The following is a 14,873-nucleotide window of genomic DNA, read 5'->3' on the forward strand; positions in this document are numbered from 1 at the left end:
AGGATCAACGCTGTCTGTCCAGGGTGAGTCAATGCACACGAAAGAGCCAGTCTTTCTAAGCCAAGCAAAAGGCCTGACAGCGTTCCAGATGGGTCAACACGCCGATGATCAAAGACGCCTATGAGACAGGGAAGATTGTGGAGGAGACTCAGTCGTCGGCGGTAGGAAGAATGGCAGAGCTAAAAGAGATTGCAAACGCTATCGTGTTTTTGGCCTCCTCAATGAGTAGTTACATGTACGGTGCCGCTTTGGTGGTGGATGGCGGTTATAGATTGTAAATGGTGGATTGTCTTCGTACTGTGGATCGGGAGGATACTTGGCAGACAAATAAATGTCTATGGAAGGCTTCTTCCACGTGGTGTTGGATGCAAGAGCCTGATCACAAAGTCTGAAGTAGATGTTACAGTCCCAAGGTAAAAGCGGTTGAATGGCATTTCAGTCATAGCAAGCATGACGATCATTCACATAACTTGCCAAATACTTTGCGTCATACGATATGAACAGAGACTCTGGAATGGCAAGCTTGGAAAACCAATCTTGGGGTCTGGAATACTCATGGGCATTCAGATATAAATCGTCCTGCGTCGATTGAAAAAACACACAACCTACACACCCCGTTGTGTGTGAACAATCGGGTGCGAATCTCGCCACCTTCACACACTCTCAACCTCAGTAGACTTTCAGCAGCAACAATGATCGTCGTATACAGTGCGATTATAGCACTAATGGTCGCTGTGGGAACCTGGGGTATGCGAAGGACCTGGAAAGGTCGCATCCGCCTTCCTCTTCCCCCAGGCCCCCCGCGCAAACTCTTTCTGGGTAATCTACGTGATCTCCCAAAACACGGCTGCAAGCAATGGGAGCATTGGTATAAGCACAAAGCACTATACGGTAAGTCGGCCTTCCCTCCAATTTTGCTCCGGATACCCAATTTTTGAGGCTTTTGGAATGCGCTAACATCCAATCAAAGGACCCATCAGTTCCGTCGTTGCGCCGAACCAGACAATTATTATCTTGAATGACCCTGAAATTGCTGTTGAGCTCTTTGAGAAACGCTCGAAGAACTACTCTGCCCGACCGCATGCTGCTTTCTGCAAAGACCTGTAAGCCCCATTGCAGTGACTGCCTCTGCGCTAATCCATTCACCTCACTGTGATCACTACGACTAACGATGCGAGATAGGATGAAGTGGGACCGTCTCCTCGCGTTACAGGGGAATCTGAAAGAGGTCCGCGAGAAACGAAAGTTGATAAGCAGCCTGATTGGCTCGAACCGTGCAATCGAGTCCTCATCCACGGTGCAGGAGCTTGAGGTTCGGCGGTTCCTGTGGCGAACACTGCAGCAGCCACAGGAGCTGCTGGACCATATTCGTCGGTGGGTGATGGACTTCTTTCCTTCTCAAATCTGCAACACCAGCTAGCCTCGCTGGGTGCTTTACCTAAATCTGCAGCGAAGCTGGAGCGGTAATCCTAAAATTGACCTATGGCTATGTCGTCGAGCCTAAAGGGCGAGATGCCTTCATCGAGCTGGCCGATCTATCCGGCAGCCAGTTTGCCAAGGCAACAGAGCCCGGAAAATGGCTTGTGGACACACTCCCTATATGTAAGGAATCTAGGATTGATCGAAGATCCCGCCTTCCTTGGCATGAACCGTGACGAAGCTAATTCCCCTCCAAGTAAAATACGTCCCCTCTTGGTTCCCAGGTGCCGAATTTCAGCGATTAGCCAAAGAATGGGATGGGGTGTTGACCGCGTTGGGAGGGAAGCCCTACACTTTTGCCAAGAAGAACTATTCTCGTGGTGTTGACAAGACCAGCCACGTAGCGCGACATCTGGCTACCTTCGGCTCAAAGCTCACCCCTCATGATGAGTACCTTATTCAATGGTCCGCCGCCGACCTCTATAGTGGCGGTACAGACACAGCATGTGCAAGCCGAGGACCTCAGACCCCGGGTGGGTTTCTGTACCTGTACTGGACTAAACTGACCTCACTCACCAGAGAGTTTCCTCAATCTCGGAATTCTTTCTGGCCATGGCCCTGAATCCGGATATCCAGGAAAAAGCGCAAGAGGAGTTGGATCGTGTCGTCGGGGCGCGTTTCCCGACTCTCGAGGACCGAGACTAACTCCCGTACCTGGATGCCATAGTCCAAGAGGTTCTCCGCTGGCATCAAGTGGCGCCGCTAGCTTTACCTCGCGAGGCCGCCGAGGAAGATGTCTACGGGGGATACCGCATTCCGCGCGGGGCTTTCCTGATCCCTAACATCTGGTAGGTCCAGTTGGATTGTCCCTTCGAACGTCTTACCTTTGTGTCCCAATCACCTTTCCCCAGAGACTGACAACTACTCCCAATCACACAACACAGGGGCTGGCTGCATGATCCTCAAGCATACAAGGATCCAATGTCCTTCAACCCGGACCGATATCTCGCCGGCGAGGGACGAACCCCGGAGCCGGACCCGCGACGCTTTTGCTTCGGGACCGGTCGTCGCATCTGTCCCGGGCGATTCCTCGCAGAATCCAGTGTGTATCTAATGATCGCTCACTCCTTGGCTGTCTTTTGTATTCGCAAGCAGACGACATCAGATGGGCGGGAGATTGAGCCCTTGGTGGACTTTTAGCCAGGGACCATCAGCCGTCCGGCACCTTTCGACATCCAGGTGAAACCGCGTAGCGCAGACCACGAGGCCTTAATTCGCTCGATTGACGAGGCGGATGTTTATTATGTGGGTAATTCGAAGGACCTGGATGCCATTGAGATGTAGGGGAGCAATTTGCTCACATGTTGGAAGATGCCCTAAGGGTTTGGAGTGTATTGGATTGTCATGATTCTTTCCCTCGCGCAATGTATCTTCTCTATAGATCTGTACTATTTATGAGTTCTGAGAGAGGATTGGTTCTATCAAAGTGTATCTATGTGGTTTTAATGGTATCTGCTGATTGATAGTATGACCGTTGGCTAAGATCAACATGCCAAATCGTAACCAATAACTCCCCTTTCTGCTATCACTGCTTTACCACAAACCTAACAAGCTTTCTTTACTCTAATAAAAAGGGTACCGGCTGTTTCGATATAGTATGCGACACCAGGCTACGGATTGCGGTTTGTCACGCCAGACTGACTGGAGCAGTGAGGCCCAGATCATCACCGTACCTACATCCCTATCGTCTCACCAAAGCAGAATAGTACATAGTACAAGATCGGCGAACTTTCAGTGCGATGGTCTGGCTTGTCAAGCGTGCCTACACGTCGTCCCATGCAAAGGGGCCCATATTTTGAACTATACCCTTTTCTGATCGTGTTCATATACTGTGATGTTACATCAGAACTATCCTTTACGGGAAAAGAACTCCGTACATGTCGCATGTCGCCCATCTTCCCAGAAGACACCAATCTCAATAATGCGAGGCGTCCTGAAAGGGGTTGCATTGCGTGAAGGACCCCAGAGAACGAACATTCGCCCAGAAATATGACTCGGGTCACGCGGCCACTTTTAATAGGCGAGGTGGAGATCATATCGAGATCTGCGGAAAGGATCTACTTTTATGATGAAGCACATACGAATCGTGCATGTATAAAACAGGTTTCCCATGGCCGTTACCGCCAATTCGAAACTCTTCATAAGTGCCCACCGACAAGAATGTGGCGCAAGCCTGCTGGGATCTGGGTAATGCAAGGGTCCCCGTAAGTACCGCTCGTAGTCAGATGCAGGTAACGGCCGTGGTATGTATCTATTGGTGGCAGGTGATTCGCTCAAAGAAGGATCATCGACTGATCCAGATAGGCTCGACCAATAGGCAACAGATGGAGCTGCATTGCCACTGCACCCTTGGCGACGTACCGACCTTTCGGGACCATATTTCACTTGTAGTGCTCAATACAGACGTACTTGGGCTCCACATCAGGCAATTGCTGTGCATGATCAATGAACCTGTGAGAAATAGATTATTATGTAGCATAGGGCTCGTTTAGACATATATCCACTTACTGTTCTATGTCTTGGGTTGTGGTTCTTGGCCATGTTCTGTCTGGTCGGATGAAAAGAACTCAACATTGACGCTAAACCTTCGCTTCGAGCATGCGACAAGCATCAGTCCCAGATCAGAAGTCAGAACAAAAAGCAAAAAGGACAGTCGTTGTCGAAACTCTTCGCTGAGGAAAGTGTCCCGCCTTGGGCCCTATGCATAGTGCCAATCCCCACCCCTAACCCAGTGTGTTGAGATCCATTGCCACAGCGAGCTCCAGGGATAACTAAACCAATTCGTGCCTGTTTCCTTGTCGACGATATACTGGGAAGAAAAACGGAGGCTCGTTTCAGCCTTTTTATCCACACCTTTATCGGTGACTAGACCAAGGGTAAGTGGCATACGTACGCTGGAGCAGGACCCATCGTGGACGGTATTTTGCAGAGCGGCGCGGAGGAGGCTGTAGTACCTTCGCTCGCTCTTTGCATCCAACTTCACCGCTGACGCCTTGTTCTGGATGATCAGCGCGATTACCGAGATTACCAGGTCCACATGGCTGGTAGGGCATGACTCAATCAATATGTTCAAGGCGGCCTCGAAATTATAGGCGGGGGGCGGGCGGTAAGGGATCCTGTGTAAAAGACTAAAAGAGGGGAGAACTTACTTTTCGATAGAGAATAAAATCGACGTGTGTGCGCGTCCCGAATTAGGACCCAGGATGTAGAAGAAATTCGGAAAGCCGTGCATCGCGACAGACTCAAAAGCCATCTTGGAACCAAGCTCCTGCCAATGCTGCTGGCGGGATATACTTTCGCGGCCATAGAGCGGAGTGTCATACTGTATCAAGCTGAAGCCGGTGGCGATGATCTGAGTGGACTGATGTTAGATGCTGTTTTTTCAGGGCCTCTTTTGATAATGGTTAGGCCGGGGATGAGGACAGCTAGGTATAACACCAATGGTGTAACATACTATGACATCAGTAGATATCTGAGCACCGGACTGGGTTCTGATCGAGGTTGGTAGGATCTCGACAATTGGGTCGTCGGTAAGGCGGATGTTATCTCGCTGTAGGCAGGGCAAGTACCCTTGGTCGAAGACGCGCCTCTGTGGTTTGAGATCTTTCAGCTTAGCAGAGATCATTTCCTTTTTGTATTTCCTTCGTTTGATTCTTCTCAATCCGTGGCGTCTGCTGCCGTGGTCGCTCACCTTGCACCCAAACTCGTATGAGGGGTTTAACAGATCCCAGTATCGACCTAGCCCCATCATGAGTATTTGTGCGCTACGAGGCTAGATGCCCGCAGGGATTGTCATAAGAGGTGCGGTCGTTTGGACATAGTTCAAACTGCGTTGTACGGATTTCTGGCGGGTCCTGCTTCCCCAACGGGTCTTGTTAAACTGGGGCCATGCTGTCTCCATGTATAAGAACATGAGTGCGCGGAGGAGTCACAGCAGTCCCGGGACATAGCAAAGAAGCCTGCGCCATAATGGAGGGATGTCATGGTTTTCGGTGGGGATCAGGTAATGGGGTGTCTAGGATTCTACAACGTTAGTATGTGCTTCATGATCTGGGTGCATCCTCGCCCAACAGGCAGAATGGGAACGTTCATACCCTCATGAAATGTGTAATGGTCTTAACTTCATCAATGATTGCTGGTACCAACTATATGGACGAGCCTTGAGGTGTCAGTGCCGTCTCGTTCAACGAGAAAGAAAACGCCGATAGCACAAATGAGAAGAAACTCACTTTCATTGCCGATGACGGCTACGTGCTTATATCGGAGGTCGATGTCCGACCTCCACTCAGCAGTGTGCACAATAGGACCTTTGAATCTTTCGACGCCTGGCACCGTGAAAGGATGAGGATTGACCACCCCGCCAACGGCGGAGATCAAAATACGGCAGGCTTGCATGAAATGGCGGCCAGTCTGCAGGTCCTCGAATTGCAAGAGCCAGGTCTGGGTATCCTCCTTCCAGGTGGCACCTTTCCACTCCACGTTCCCAACGAAGTGACGGTCCACTCCATAAGTCCGGGCCACGCCAGAAATGTAGTCCAAAACCTCGGACTGCTCAGGAAACAATTTTGTGTACGAAGAATTCTTCGCAAAGGAGAGGCTGTAGCTTATTGCGGGGATATCTACACCGCAGCCTGGGTCTAGCGGTAAGGATTAGTACTGTGCCTTGTGGAGCGGTGAACTGCTAACAAATGTGTCAAAGCAGCAGGGTTTGGTGGTGAACAAACATCTGTTGGACTACCAGGTACCTCCGATCCCAGAGCAGCGGTCGTAGATACAATAGTCTTCCAGATGATAGTTGCGTGTCAGTTGACATCCCATAGCCACTCCGGAAAACCCGGCGCCGATGATGATAACCGTTGTAGCCGGTTTAGACGGGAGAGCCATGGTGAATCTAGTAGTCTCAGCGTGGATGAAGCTTGTTTGATCTCTTTAGATCCTAATCCCGAATTGCCCCCGGCCCAGTTTTATCTTTCTCACATCTATCCACAGGGTGCCCATCTCCTGCTTACCAAAGTTGAAGTCAATGACGAATTTATCTGAAGCTAAAAGAGGCGCAGGGAAACCCGGAAGCTTTCCTAGCGCCATTAAAGTGCCGATCCGCCACAAAAGGTCATTCAGAATTGTCTGATGACGTTATATTGCGAACCGCGTGGGCTTAGACGCATCAAGATACCTGCCTCAGTGATGGCTACCGGCGCATGACCTTTTCAAGAGTAGGAAACCCGCGCTGCGTGAGACAAAACCTTAACCAAGATCTCACGTCACTCAAGCCAATCAAACCTACCACGAGAACAGCAGGCTTATTGCGGCTCTGTCATTGTTCGAACAGCTGGAGTTGAGTTAATATGCAAGGGACATGATCTTGCTTATCTTATACGTGATGCAGTGACGCCGCTTACGCAGTGACGACATCTCGTCCTACTGCTGAGCCAGTGACACATTAAAAGGCACGAGGGGGTGCAAACCTTGAAATTACCCCCGAACGAAGTAGATATAGGTATATCTTAGGCCATAATTGCTCAAAGAACTTTACCGGTCTAATGTCCAGAAGTGAGAAGAACACTCGAGATGACGTGAGAAATCGCATACTGCTTGCTCAATCTTTCCCCATACCTTGGATAAATCTATCACAACTCTCTGAGTACTAGAACATGTCTCTGCAGGCGTTTGACAAGGGCGCCAATCAGCTCCTGCGGCATGCCCTACTCGTTCTACTCTTCCAGTCACACACTAAAGGGGCTCTGAGCGGGTGTTTGAAGTATGTCATGACTATAGGAATTCCCTCACTCCTTGGGACCGCTTTCGCTGGTCTCTTCGGGCTATTGGTACTAGCATCGGTTTATCGGCGAACTCTTGTTCCAGGGTCAGCTAGCAACAGAACCATCCTGGGAAGGCCGCTGTTATTCTCTGTACGGTTGACTCACAATCGACTCGCTCCTATTAAGAATCGATTCAGCCATCAAGTACTGTTAGTCGGTGTGCCCGTGGGGCTCAGCTGTCGGATCGGCAAATTGTTAACAATTGACGCCGATGCAGATGGCAGTTCCTCCACCGACGGACCCTGTTCCCAAAAATGGATTGACAGAATTCTTCACGTGATTCCAAGTTGGTTGACCTTTGATTCTGAGCGCTATCTGCATCGCGGCGATGAGAACATGGGTCTTCAGGCGAAATTGGATAAATTCCTGCGGGCCCAGGTAATCATTGGGAGCTCTATGAGCATTGCGCCCAGAATAAGGGACTTACAGAGCTAATATAGGCCCTAGGGCGAAGATCCCCGTCAATGGCCGTATGCATACCTCCTCAGCCTTCCAAGGTTCCTCTGGTGGGATCGAAGCGTGGTCTCGTGGTGGTACCTTTACTCTCCAACCCGCGAGCTGGATGCCGTGATCATGGAGATCAACAACTCCTTTGACGAGAAACGAAATATCCTATTCCGAGTCAGATACTCGGGAACATGCATAGAATCAAAACCCGCCAGTAATACCACCATGTCTACTGAAGCCATGCACTTGGACCAGTGGCAAACCATTCAAGCTCTGGCCCCCCTCACAGAGTCAAAGGTATACAGGGGCACGTGGAAGAAACACATTTTCGCCTCGCCCTTCGAAAAAGTTGAAGGGTCCATCTTGACTCAGTTCCTGGACCCCCTTAACTCTGCATCCTGGTCCGAGAAGAGGTCAATGGGCCTGACGACCAGCGTGAGCCCGACAGGCCAGCCGAAGATGATAACGCGCCTTTCCTGCGACGAAGCCCCGCTCGACCCAACCCAAGCCACTCCATGGCAAATAGCCAGCTTGCTTGTCCGTTGGACGATGCCAGTGACGCTTACGACTCCGAGAATCATCTATCAGGCGCTACGCCTGCACCTCTCCGGGAAGTTGTTGATGAGGTCGCGGCAAGCTATTCGACCGGGGAGCGAGTCGCGGCGTGCCACCGGGGGAGAGAGGTACGTTGCCCCACGTTCTGTGGCTTAGGGTTAGCTCAGCGTCCATTGTTCCTGAATATTTCTCTCCAATTTCTCACTATATATCTAGGGTCCTAGAGTGGTTCTTTCGCCAGTACCTGATTGAATGTGTTGCTACCTACCCCAAGCCACTCGAGGTGGTGTACACTGCTCCTGCAGCCCTTTTACCCGACTCGCTGCATCTGCACTCACCTTCATATCGCACGAGTCTCGAAGATTCTCAGCGACTTGCAGTTCAACCACTGGACCCAGGCTTATATTTCCACGTCATGAGCTACCTGAATGCAGGAGAAGGCGTCTCGAGCGAAGCAACCCCCAAGGGCTTTGATGCAGATGCACACTCCGCGCCCCTCTATGTCTCTGATACTGATCTGCTCGGCACGTTGATCGCCTTCCACCCCTGCGATCACAAAAAGGGTATCGCTGCCGCCACCACTTTGTGGCGCGGATGGTCGGGGCGATCGTTCATGGATCGCTTCGTGTGTGCGCGGCTGCCTTTGCGTTCCCAGCTGGTGTACGGAGGCGCGCTGTGGCGGGCAGAGGCGGAGGGCCTGGCGTGTGGCTACCCGAGTCTATTAGGGGTATACGATTGTCTCGGGAGAGGGGCCTTGCAATGGAGCTTCTTCCAGGTGGGTATGCATGTTTGTCGGTTGGTATCCCCGGGTCCAGGCGAGGAGACACTCAAATTGGGTACTTCGTTGGGGGTCTATGCTATGCTGACTTTTGGTTGGGATTCTTTGCTATCGAACGCTCTCTCAACACTCCAGACGTGAGCCGTACGTGGTTGCTGAAATCTGATCTAAGATAAAAAGCTTTTGTCGAATTTCTGGCATCCTGATGGGATTGGAAAAAACACGAAAAACACGTATAGGTCCTACTAGGTTTTGCTGTATGGTAGTATGAAAACCTCTGCAGGGTCTATGCACTGAGTAATTGTCTCAGCACCTGTCCAGCCAGCCTGCTGAAAGCAATTGATCGAGGCTAAACGCGGAGTCGCCCATAACCACGAGCCCCGAAATAACTAGATGCCCTGAGACCGGATCCTAGCACTTCAAAGAGGTCACATCGCCCATCACGTCTAGAATCAACGATTACGAGAGCCAACTAGGGATGGGAAAGAATTTGTATCACCAGAAAAAACAGGTACTATGTCAACCGAATTGGTAGTTTAGAGCTAACCACTCATGAGGAATGATGATTGATGAGGCACTCTACAAATTGCTAACCAGAGATAACATTAACATTCCGTCGCGGTGATGCGACTGCCACCCAAAACCCAGAACAGTTGCAACCCATTTTGACATTGTGGCTAAGCCTCCCTGTATTTCCAACTCTCATAATCTGACTTTTCGCCTAGAAACCAGAAAGGATAATTCCGGGGGGAAGAGCCAACACTGGTTTTGGAACACGAGATGCATGCGCGTTACCGTCGTACAGAGATCTGGGCTTGCACGGCGGCCTCGCACGAATAGAACCATCCAGAATAGCAATACATCGTATAATTCGTGAAAGAGGTATACTCCGGTCCAGTGTTCCGTGAGAATCTATATTCTGCCTTTGGGTGCCAGGTTGCAAATATAGTCAGCAGAATGCTGGAATCTCGTGATTGGCCCGGTGATGACTTCACTAGTTCGTATTCCGTCTTCCACATTTTAACCAGCATAGCCCTGGGAGCCACAAGTCACGACCATCAGACAATGAGCTAAGCTCGAGCAAAGTATGGGTTTCCCTGCGCGAGATAGTAACTGCCGTCCAGTGGGAGAATCATGTGAAGGGCTTCACTTCACCGATGTAAAATCGCATGGATGGATTGGCAGCCTGATCAGGGAAATACTTTACTTATGAGCGTCCCATACCGCAGTTCGGCGACGGGAGATCTATGAGCGAGCATAGAACTTTCATAGAGCTACGATGTTTATCTCATCTTCTGCTATTGTCGTTGTCTGGCTACTGCTATTGATAGCAGCCAGAGAGACGATTTCCACTCCAACCGGTCGTGGTTCGCAGGACTGCCGCTGTATGCCAAATGACCCCTGCTGGCCTTCATCCCGAGAATGGAATGCGTTCAACCGCACCGTAAACGGGCATCTGGTCCGGTTCCGACCGGTTGGTTCGGTCTGCCATGGTAGAGACTACAACCCAGCGGGATGCGCTTTCGCCAGAAACTCCACGCATGACTCGCTTTGGCGCATCGCCGAAGCAGGTAAGCATATCTTTTCATAGCTTATACTACTGCATAGCGATTGACATGGATTGAGAGGCGTATCCACTAACACAACAATCCTCTGCAGGCGCCCTCCAATCAGTCACCTGGGAAACCCAGCGATACGACAACGGAAGCTGCTTCGTCGACACCCCCCGCCCCACTTCCTGCAGCCAGGGCCGAATCCCTCTGTACGGAATACTGGCGCACTCCGCCCAGGACATCCAGAAGGCGGTGCGGTTCGCACGCCAACACAACCTGCACGTCGCCATCCGCAACACGGGCCACGATGGGATCGGCCGATCGAGTGGGCTGGGCTCCTTCCAGATCAACGTGAGTCTTCTGAAGAAGATGGACTTTGCGTCAGACTTCATTCCACAGGGTGGAGGGACGTCTCGTGGGTCGGCGCTCACCCTCGGGGCCGGGGTGTTAGGGCTCGAAGCCCTAGCCGCCGGCAAGAAGGAAGGGGTGAATATGGTGACCGGCACTTGTAGTTCTGTCGCAGCATCGGGCGGGTTTGTGCAGGGCGGCGGACTGGGATTCCTGGGGCCTGCGTATGGGATTGGGTCGGATAATGTGCTGGAGTTTGAGGTTGTTACTGCTGAGGTGCCTTCCCCCCTACCCCTTGTTTCTAGCTCCATGGTGCTGTTGCTGTGCGTGATTGCTAACCACTGTTTACATGCTAGGGCGATCTGGTGGTGGCGAATGAATACCAGAACGAAGACCTTTTCTGGGCCCTGCGCGGAGGAGGCGGGGGCACGTTCGGAGTGGTAGTCCGTACCACGATCCGTACGTACCCCGACGTCCCAGCCGTGCATTTCCTCCTGACGGCCAATCTTCCCCGGCAACAGAATGGAACCACTGGCAGTGGGGATCAAGCCATCTGGGCCATCACCGCCGAGCTCACCAACCTGCTGCCCGCGCTAAAGCGCCTGGACAACAAGACCAGCGCCATCATCGTGCCGCGATTCCTGGAGGATCGCGCGGTGCTGGAGGCCCACGTACTCTTCGTCAACACCAGCGATACAGGGCCGATCGAACAACGCCTCGACATGATGCATGATGCTCTCGAGGCTCAGGGTCTATCCTCGGCGTACACTTCCGAATTGACCGTGTACCCGGAGATGTCCGCCTGGCTCAACATCCCGCGCCAGCTTAACGGGGGCGGCTACGGACTCGTCGAAGGATCGGTGCTGATCTCCGAGGATCTCTTCTTCTCTCCCAATGGGACCTCTCATATAATGAACGTGCTGTCCCATCTGGAGTATATAGTGGGAGACTCAGTGGAGATCCTGATGTCAGTCGGTGGGCAGGTCAAAGCCAACAAGGACGTCATCGAGAGCGCCTTGCTCCCTGGGTGGCGCGAGGCTGAGCTGTTGCTGACGATTCGACGGACGCTGCCACCAACATCCTTGACGAAGACGATGGTCAATAGTCAATTGCCATTTGTGAGGGCTCTGCAGGTACCCTCGCTAGGGGTATACTACAATGTTGTCGATATCGAGCAGCCAGACTCCCGGCGAGCATTTTGGGGAGACAACTACGAACGGTTGTATGCGGTCAAGCAGAGGTGGGACCCCGATGGGTTGTTCATTGTGCGGATGGGAGTCGGGAGTGAGGATTGGGATGAGGAGGGAATCTGTCGGGTGTAGACTTTTGTGTGATGGTTGGGCTTGATTACGAGATATTCTGAACTGATATGGACGATGACGCAGGTTGCGTGACGCGACGCTTGCCGACTCACTCCTCCGTATTTTTCGAGGCAGGACAGTAGACTAGATGCGGACATTCAAACCCTAGGTTGACTAAGCTTGCTACGATCTGAGTATTTTTGTAGCTAGAATTACTTAGTCCTCCACTCGTCTCTCTGTTGTGAGTCACGATTTAGTGTAGTCTATCTCGTGCAGGATGTTCCACAGCTTGTCATAAAAAAATTAACCGAAGTCATTGCTCGAAGTGATACAATCAGTTGATGATGAACAAAGGACTTTTTCGGAGACCCTCGGACGAATTGGGACCTAGAGTTAAGCCCTTCCATTTAATGAAAGGCAGGCTGTAGCTAGGAGAGAACAAATCCTGAGATTCCCCGCCCACTACTGATTGCAAAACCATAACACTACAAGTTCATGATTCCTAGCGAGATTTAGTAAATCCGATGCGGCCACGAACTACGGAATCGAAGTACATTCTTCATTATTAAATCATAAAACCGAAAGTACACACATAGCCAGCTGAAAGGTAACAATCCAGACTGCAATTAAACGCTCAACCATCCACCCTTCCAACCATCCTCGGCGCTCACAGGCTTCGGTAATACACAGTAGTATACGGCCCCTTCTTAGGGGAATAGGAGAATGAGAGCCAGACCTGGATATCCGTCGTCTTCTCCAAGTCGCGAGTCGAGCTGCGTGCAAGACGATGTCAGTACGTCATTCTTGTCTCTTACCAGCAGTATCGGGTTACCACAAATAGCCAACAAACGGTACCCAAAGAGAAGAAAAGGATAGCTCACAAGCAAGCGACCATATTCTCCCGATACACGCGCGCCTGCTGCGCCCACCCCAGCCGCTCAAAGAACGCGACCACCGCGTCGATGACCGCATCCTCCGTCATGCCAAACAGCGGGAAGTACACCTTGGGCACGGGCCAGGGGTCGCCAGGGTGGATCTCGTAGTTGACGATCAGGAACTGCTGGTCGTAGTAGAATTGTGGCTTGGATGTAGTAGGACTACTAGTAGCAATCATCCTGGCTGGATCGGGAGTCACGACCGACCCCCGCTCACCCGCCTTCGGCGCACAGGCAAACGGCAGATGATACCCCTCGCGGACCTGGAGGATCGACCACAGCTCGTGCAGGATCCTCAGCCCTTTCTCGATGCCGGGACAGTCGCGCTCCCGCAACCTGCCACCCAGCGTCCACAGCTCCGCCAGTCGGTCCGTATTCACGATGTAGTCGTGGATGTAGAACTTGAAGCGCGTACGCGCGAGATCCACTAGGTCGCAGCCGAACTGGATCATGCCGCGCGGGTGGAAGGACGTCGGGGACGCGGGTATCATCGCGTCCGGGGTGCCCTGCTTCTCGTCTAGGAAGGCCTGGATGGGCTGCATGCCTGCTTCGAAACGGCTGGCGGCACCCTGGTCCACCGTGCGGACGGCGTCGAGGGCCAACGTCGACGCCGGCGTGGCCGTCGCCATAGATTTGCCGACGACGAAGGTGTACAGCTTGACGGTCATCTTGCCCTCCTTGCTTAGGTCCAGGGCGATGCCGGTCTGGGTTTTGAAGACCGGCGGCAAGGGGCCTTCCTTGGACAGCAAGTGGTTTTCTTCCTTTTTGTTCAGAGTGAGGTCGCTGACGAGTTGCTGGTAGAGCTGAAGGTCGAGATCGATGCCGTCAATCTGAGCGTATCGGGCGAGCACCTCGGGGGTGGAGAGTCGGTTGAACGGGTCTTTGCCGGGGACCCCGGCGAGGTAGTTCACGGGGAGAAAGGCCAGGCGGGTGATGCAGCCTGACTCCTGAAAGTTCTGGCTGAACTCGAGGTTGAAGACACCCCGGTAGAGGTTGGGGCGCGGGTTGGCCGGAGATGGACCCAGCGCGGGAACGACATGTTGGGCGAAGAAGGCCAGGTACTGGTACTGTTTGTGGATCTCGTAGTCGGCGTTCTGCAGCATTCGGGCGAGAACGGGCGCCGCACGGTGCCACCAGTCATGCTCATCCTGGGTGTGGAAGAGTAGGGACTGACTGAGAGAGATGTATGGAGATGGTGCGGTGGGTAGACTGCCTTGCGCCATGGTTGCCATGCTGTGGAAGTATGCTACCGAGTTGTGAAAATAATCGAGATATGTTGACAGATCGCACGATGCGGGTCACCGACCTGTATGTTGTGCGGCAGATATGAAGCAGTTTATATCATCTACGCACAGCCAGATACTTCCAGTCTGAAGCATTAATCTTCAGCTCCATCTCACGATATTATGAATGTCATCGGTCTACCTGAGCTTACCCTGTTCTCTTGCCAAGCGTAGTAATTTATCCTCGTGAACGGGCCAGCCAATGGTGCTTTCATATAAACGAGTTGAAAGATTGGGCTGGCTGGGTCTAACTCAGCTCTCGGAGTATTCACTCAGCTTCCTGGAACTTATGGGATATTAGCGTTTTGTCAAGCGCATCTACAACGATAGGGCTCCCCGAATAAATGTTTCCATGCAACCACGACAAAATATGCA

General features: G+C 52.1%; 5 protein-coding genes across 5 annotated transcripts; 3 read left to right on the forward strand and 2 right to left on the reverse strand.

Annotated features, from left to right (window-relative positions):
* Positions 1–749: 749 nt before the first annotated feature.
* BO95DRAFT_448949 (cytochrome P450) lies at positions 750–2,763 on the forward strand (the record flags this gene model as incomplete). Its single annotated transcript, XM_025587914.1, has 9 exons — positions 750–891; positions 971–1,103; positions 1,183–1,374; positions 1,451–1,602; positions 1,677–1,925; positions 2,003–2,095; positions 2,147–2,267; positions 2,364–2,607; positions 2,659–2,763. 9 exons carry the CDS (start codon positions 750–752, stop codon positions 2,761–2,763), a joined length of 1,431 nt encoding a protein of 476 aa, XP_025447639.1.
* A 1,861-nt stretch (positions 2,764–4,624) lies between these two features.
* On the reverse strand, positions 4,625–6,363 carry BO95DRAFT_448950 (flavin-containing monooxygenase; the record flags this gene model as incomplete). Its single annotated transcript, XM_025587915.1, has 8 exons — positions 4,625–4,831; positions 4,934–5,068; positions 5,171–5,251; positions 5,297–5,374; positions 5,426–5,494; positions 5,574–5,614; positions 5,709–6,116; positions 6,225–6,363. The coding sequence occupies 8 exons, from the start codon at positions 6,361–6,363 to the stop codon at positions 4,625–4,627; spliced, it is 1,158 nt and encodes a 385-aa protein (XP_025447640.1).
* An 881-nt stretch (positions 6,364–7,244) lies between these two features.
* BO95DRAFT_350934 (uncharacterized protein) lies at positions 7,245–8,592 on the forward strand (the record flags this gene model as incomplete). Its single annotated transcript, XM_025582064.1, has 3 exons — positions 7,245–7,676; positions 7,746–8,442; positions 8,468–8,592. Coding segments are annotated over 3 exons (1,254 nt in total), but the record flags the coding sequence as incomplete, so codon positions are not given.
* A 1,765-nt stretch (positions 8,593–10,357) lies between these two features.
* BO95DRAFT_492214 (FAD-binding domain-containing protein) lies at positions 10,358–12,437 on the forward strand (the record flags this gene model as incomplete). Its single annotated transcript, XM_025590686.1, has 3 exons — positions 10,358–10,649; positions 10,738–11,255; positions 11,336–12,437. The coding sequence occupies 3 exons, from the start codon at positions 10,358–10,360 to the stop codon at positions 12,299–12,301; spliced, it is 1,776 nt and encodes a 591-aa protein (XP_025447642.1). The 3' UTR covers positions 12,302–12,437.
* Positions 12,438–12,939: 502 nt separating this feature from the next.
* On the reverse strand, positions 12,940–14,664 carry BO95DRAFT_76260 (aromatic prenyltransferase). The gene is made up of 3 exons (XM_025592207.1): positions 14,651–14,664; positions 13,162–14,585; positions 12,940–13,053 (listed from the first exon to the last, which is right to left on the reverse strand). Exons 2-3 carry the CDS (start codon positions 14,445–14,447, stop codon positions 12,948–12,950), a joined length of 1,392 nt encoding a protein of 463 aa, XP_025447643.1. The 5' UTR covers positions 14,448–14,585; positions 14,651–14,664; the 3' UTR covers positions 12,940–12,947.
* Between the last annotated feature and the right edge of the window lie 209 nt (positions 14,665–14,873).

The sequence above is a fragment of the Aspergillus brunneoviolaceus genome, assembly GCF_003184695.1.
Source record: "Aspergillus brunneoviolaceus CBS 621.78 unplaced genomic scaffold BO95scaffold_2, whole genome shotgun sequence".
NCBI classification, from domain to species: domain Eukaryota; kingdom Fungi; phylum Ascomycota; class Eurotiomycetes; order Eurotiales; family Aspergillaceae; genus Aspergillus; species Aspergillus brunneoviolaceus.

What these genes read in the sequence shown, in the direction of transcription:
- BO95DRAFT_76260 (XM_025592207.1), bottom strand. Translation starts at nt 14,447, where the DNA reads ATGGCAACCATGGCGCAAGGCAGTCTACCCACCGCACCATCTCCATAC. An exon ending in GAGAATATGGTCGCTTGCTT is followed by an intron (nt 13,054 to 13,161) that starts GTGAGCTATCCT and finishes TCTTGCACGCAG; the next exon opens with CTCGACTCGCGACTTGGAGA.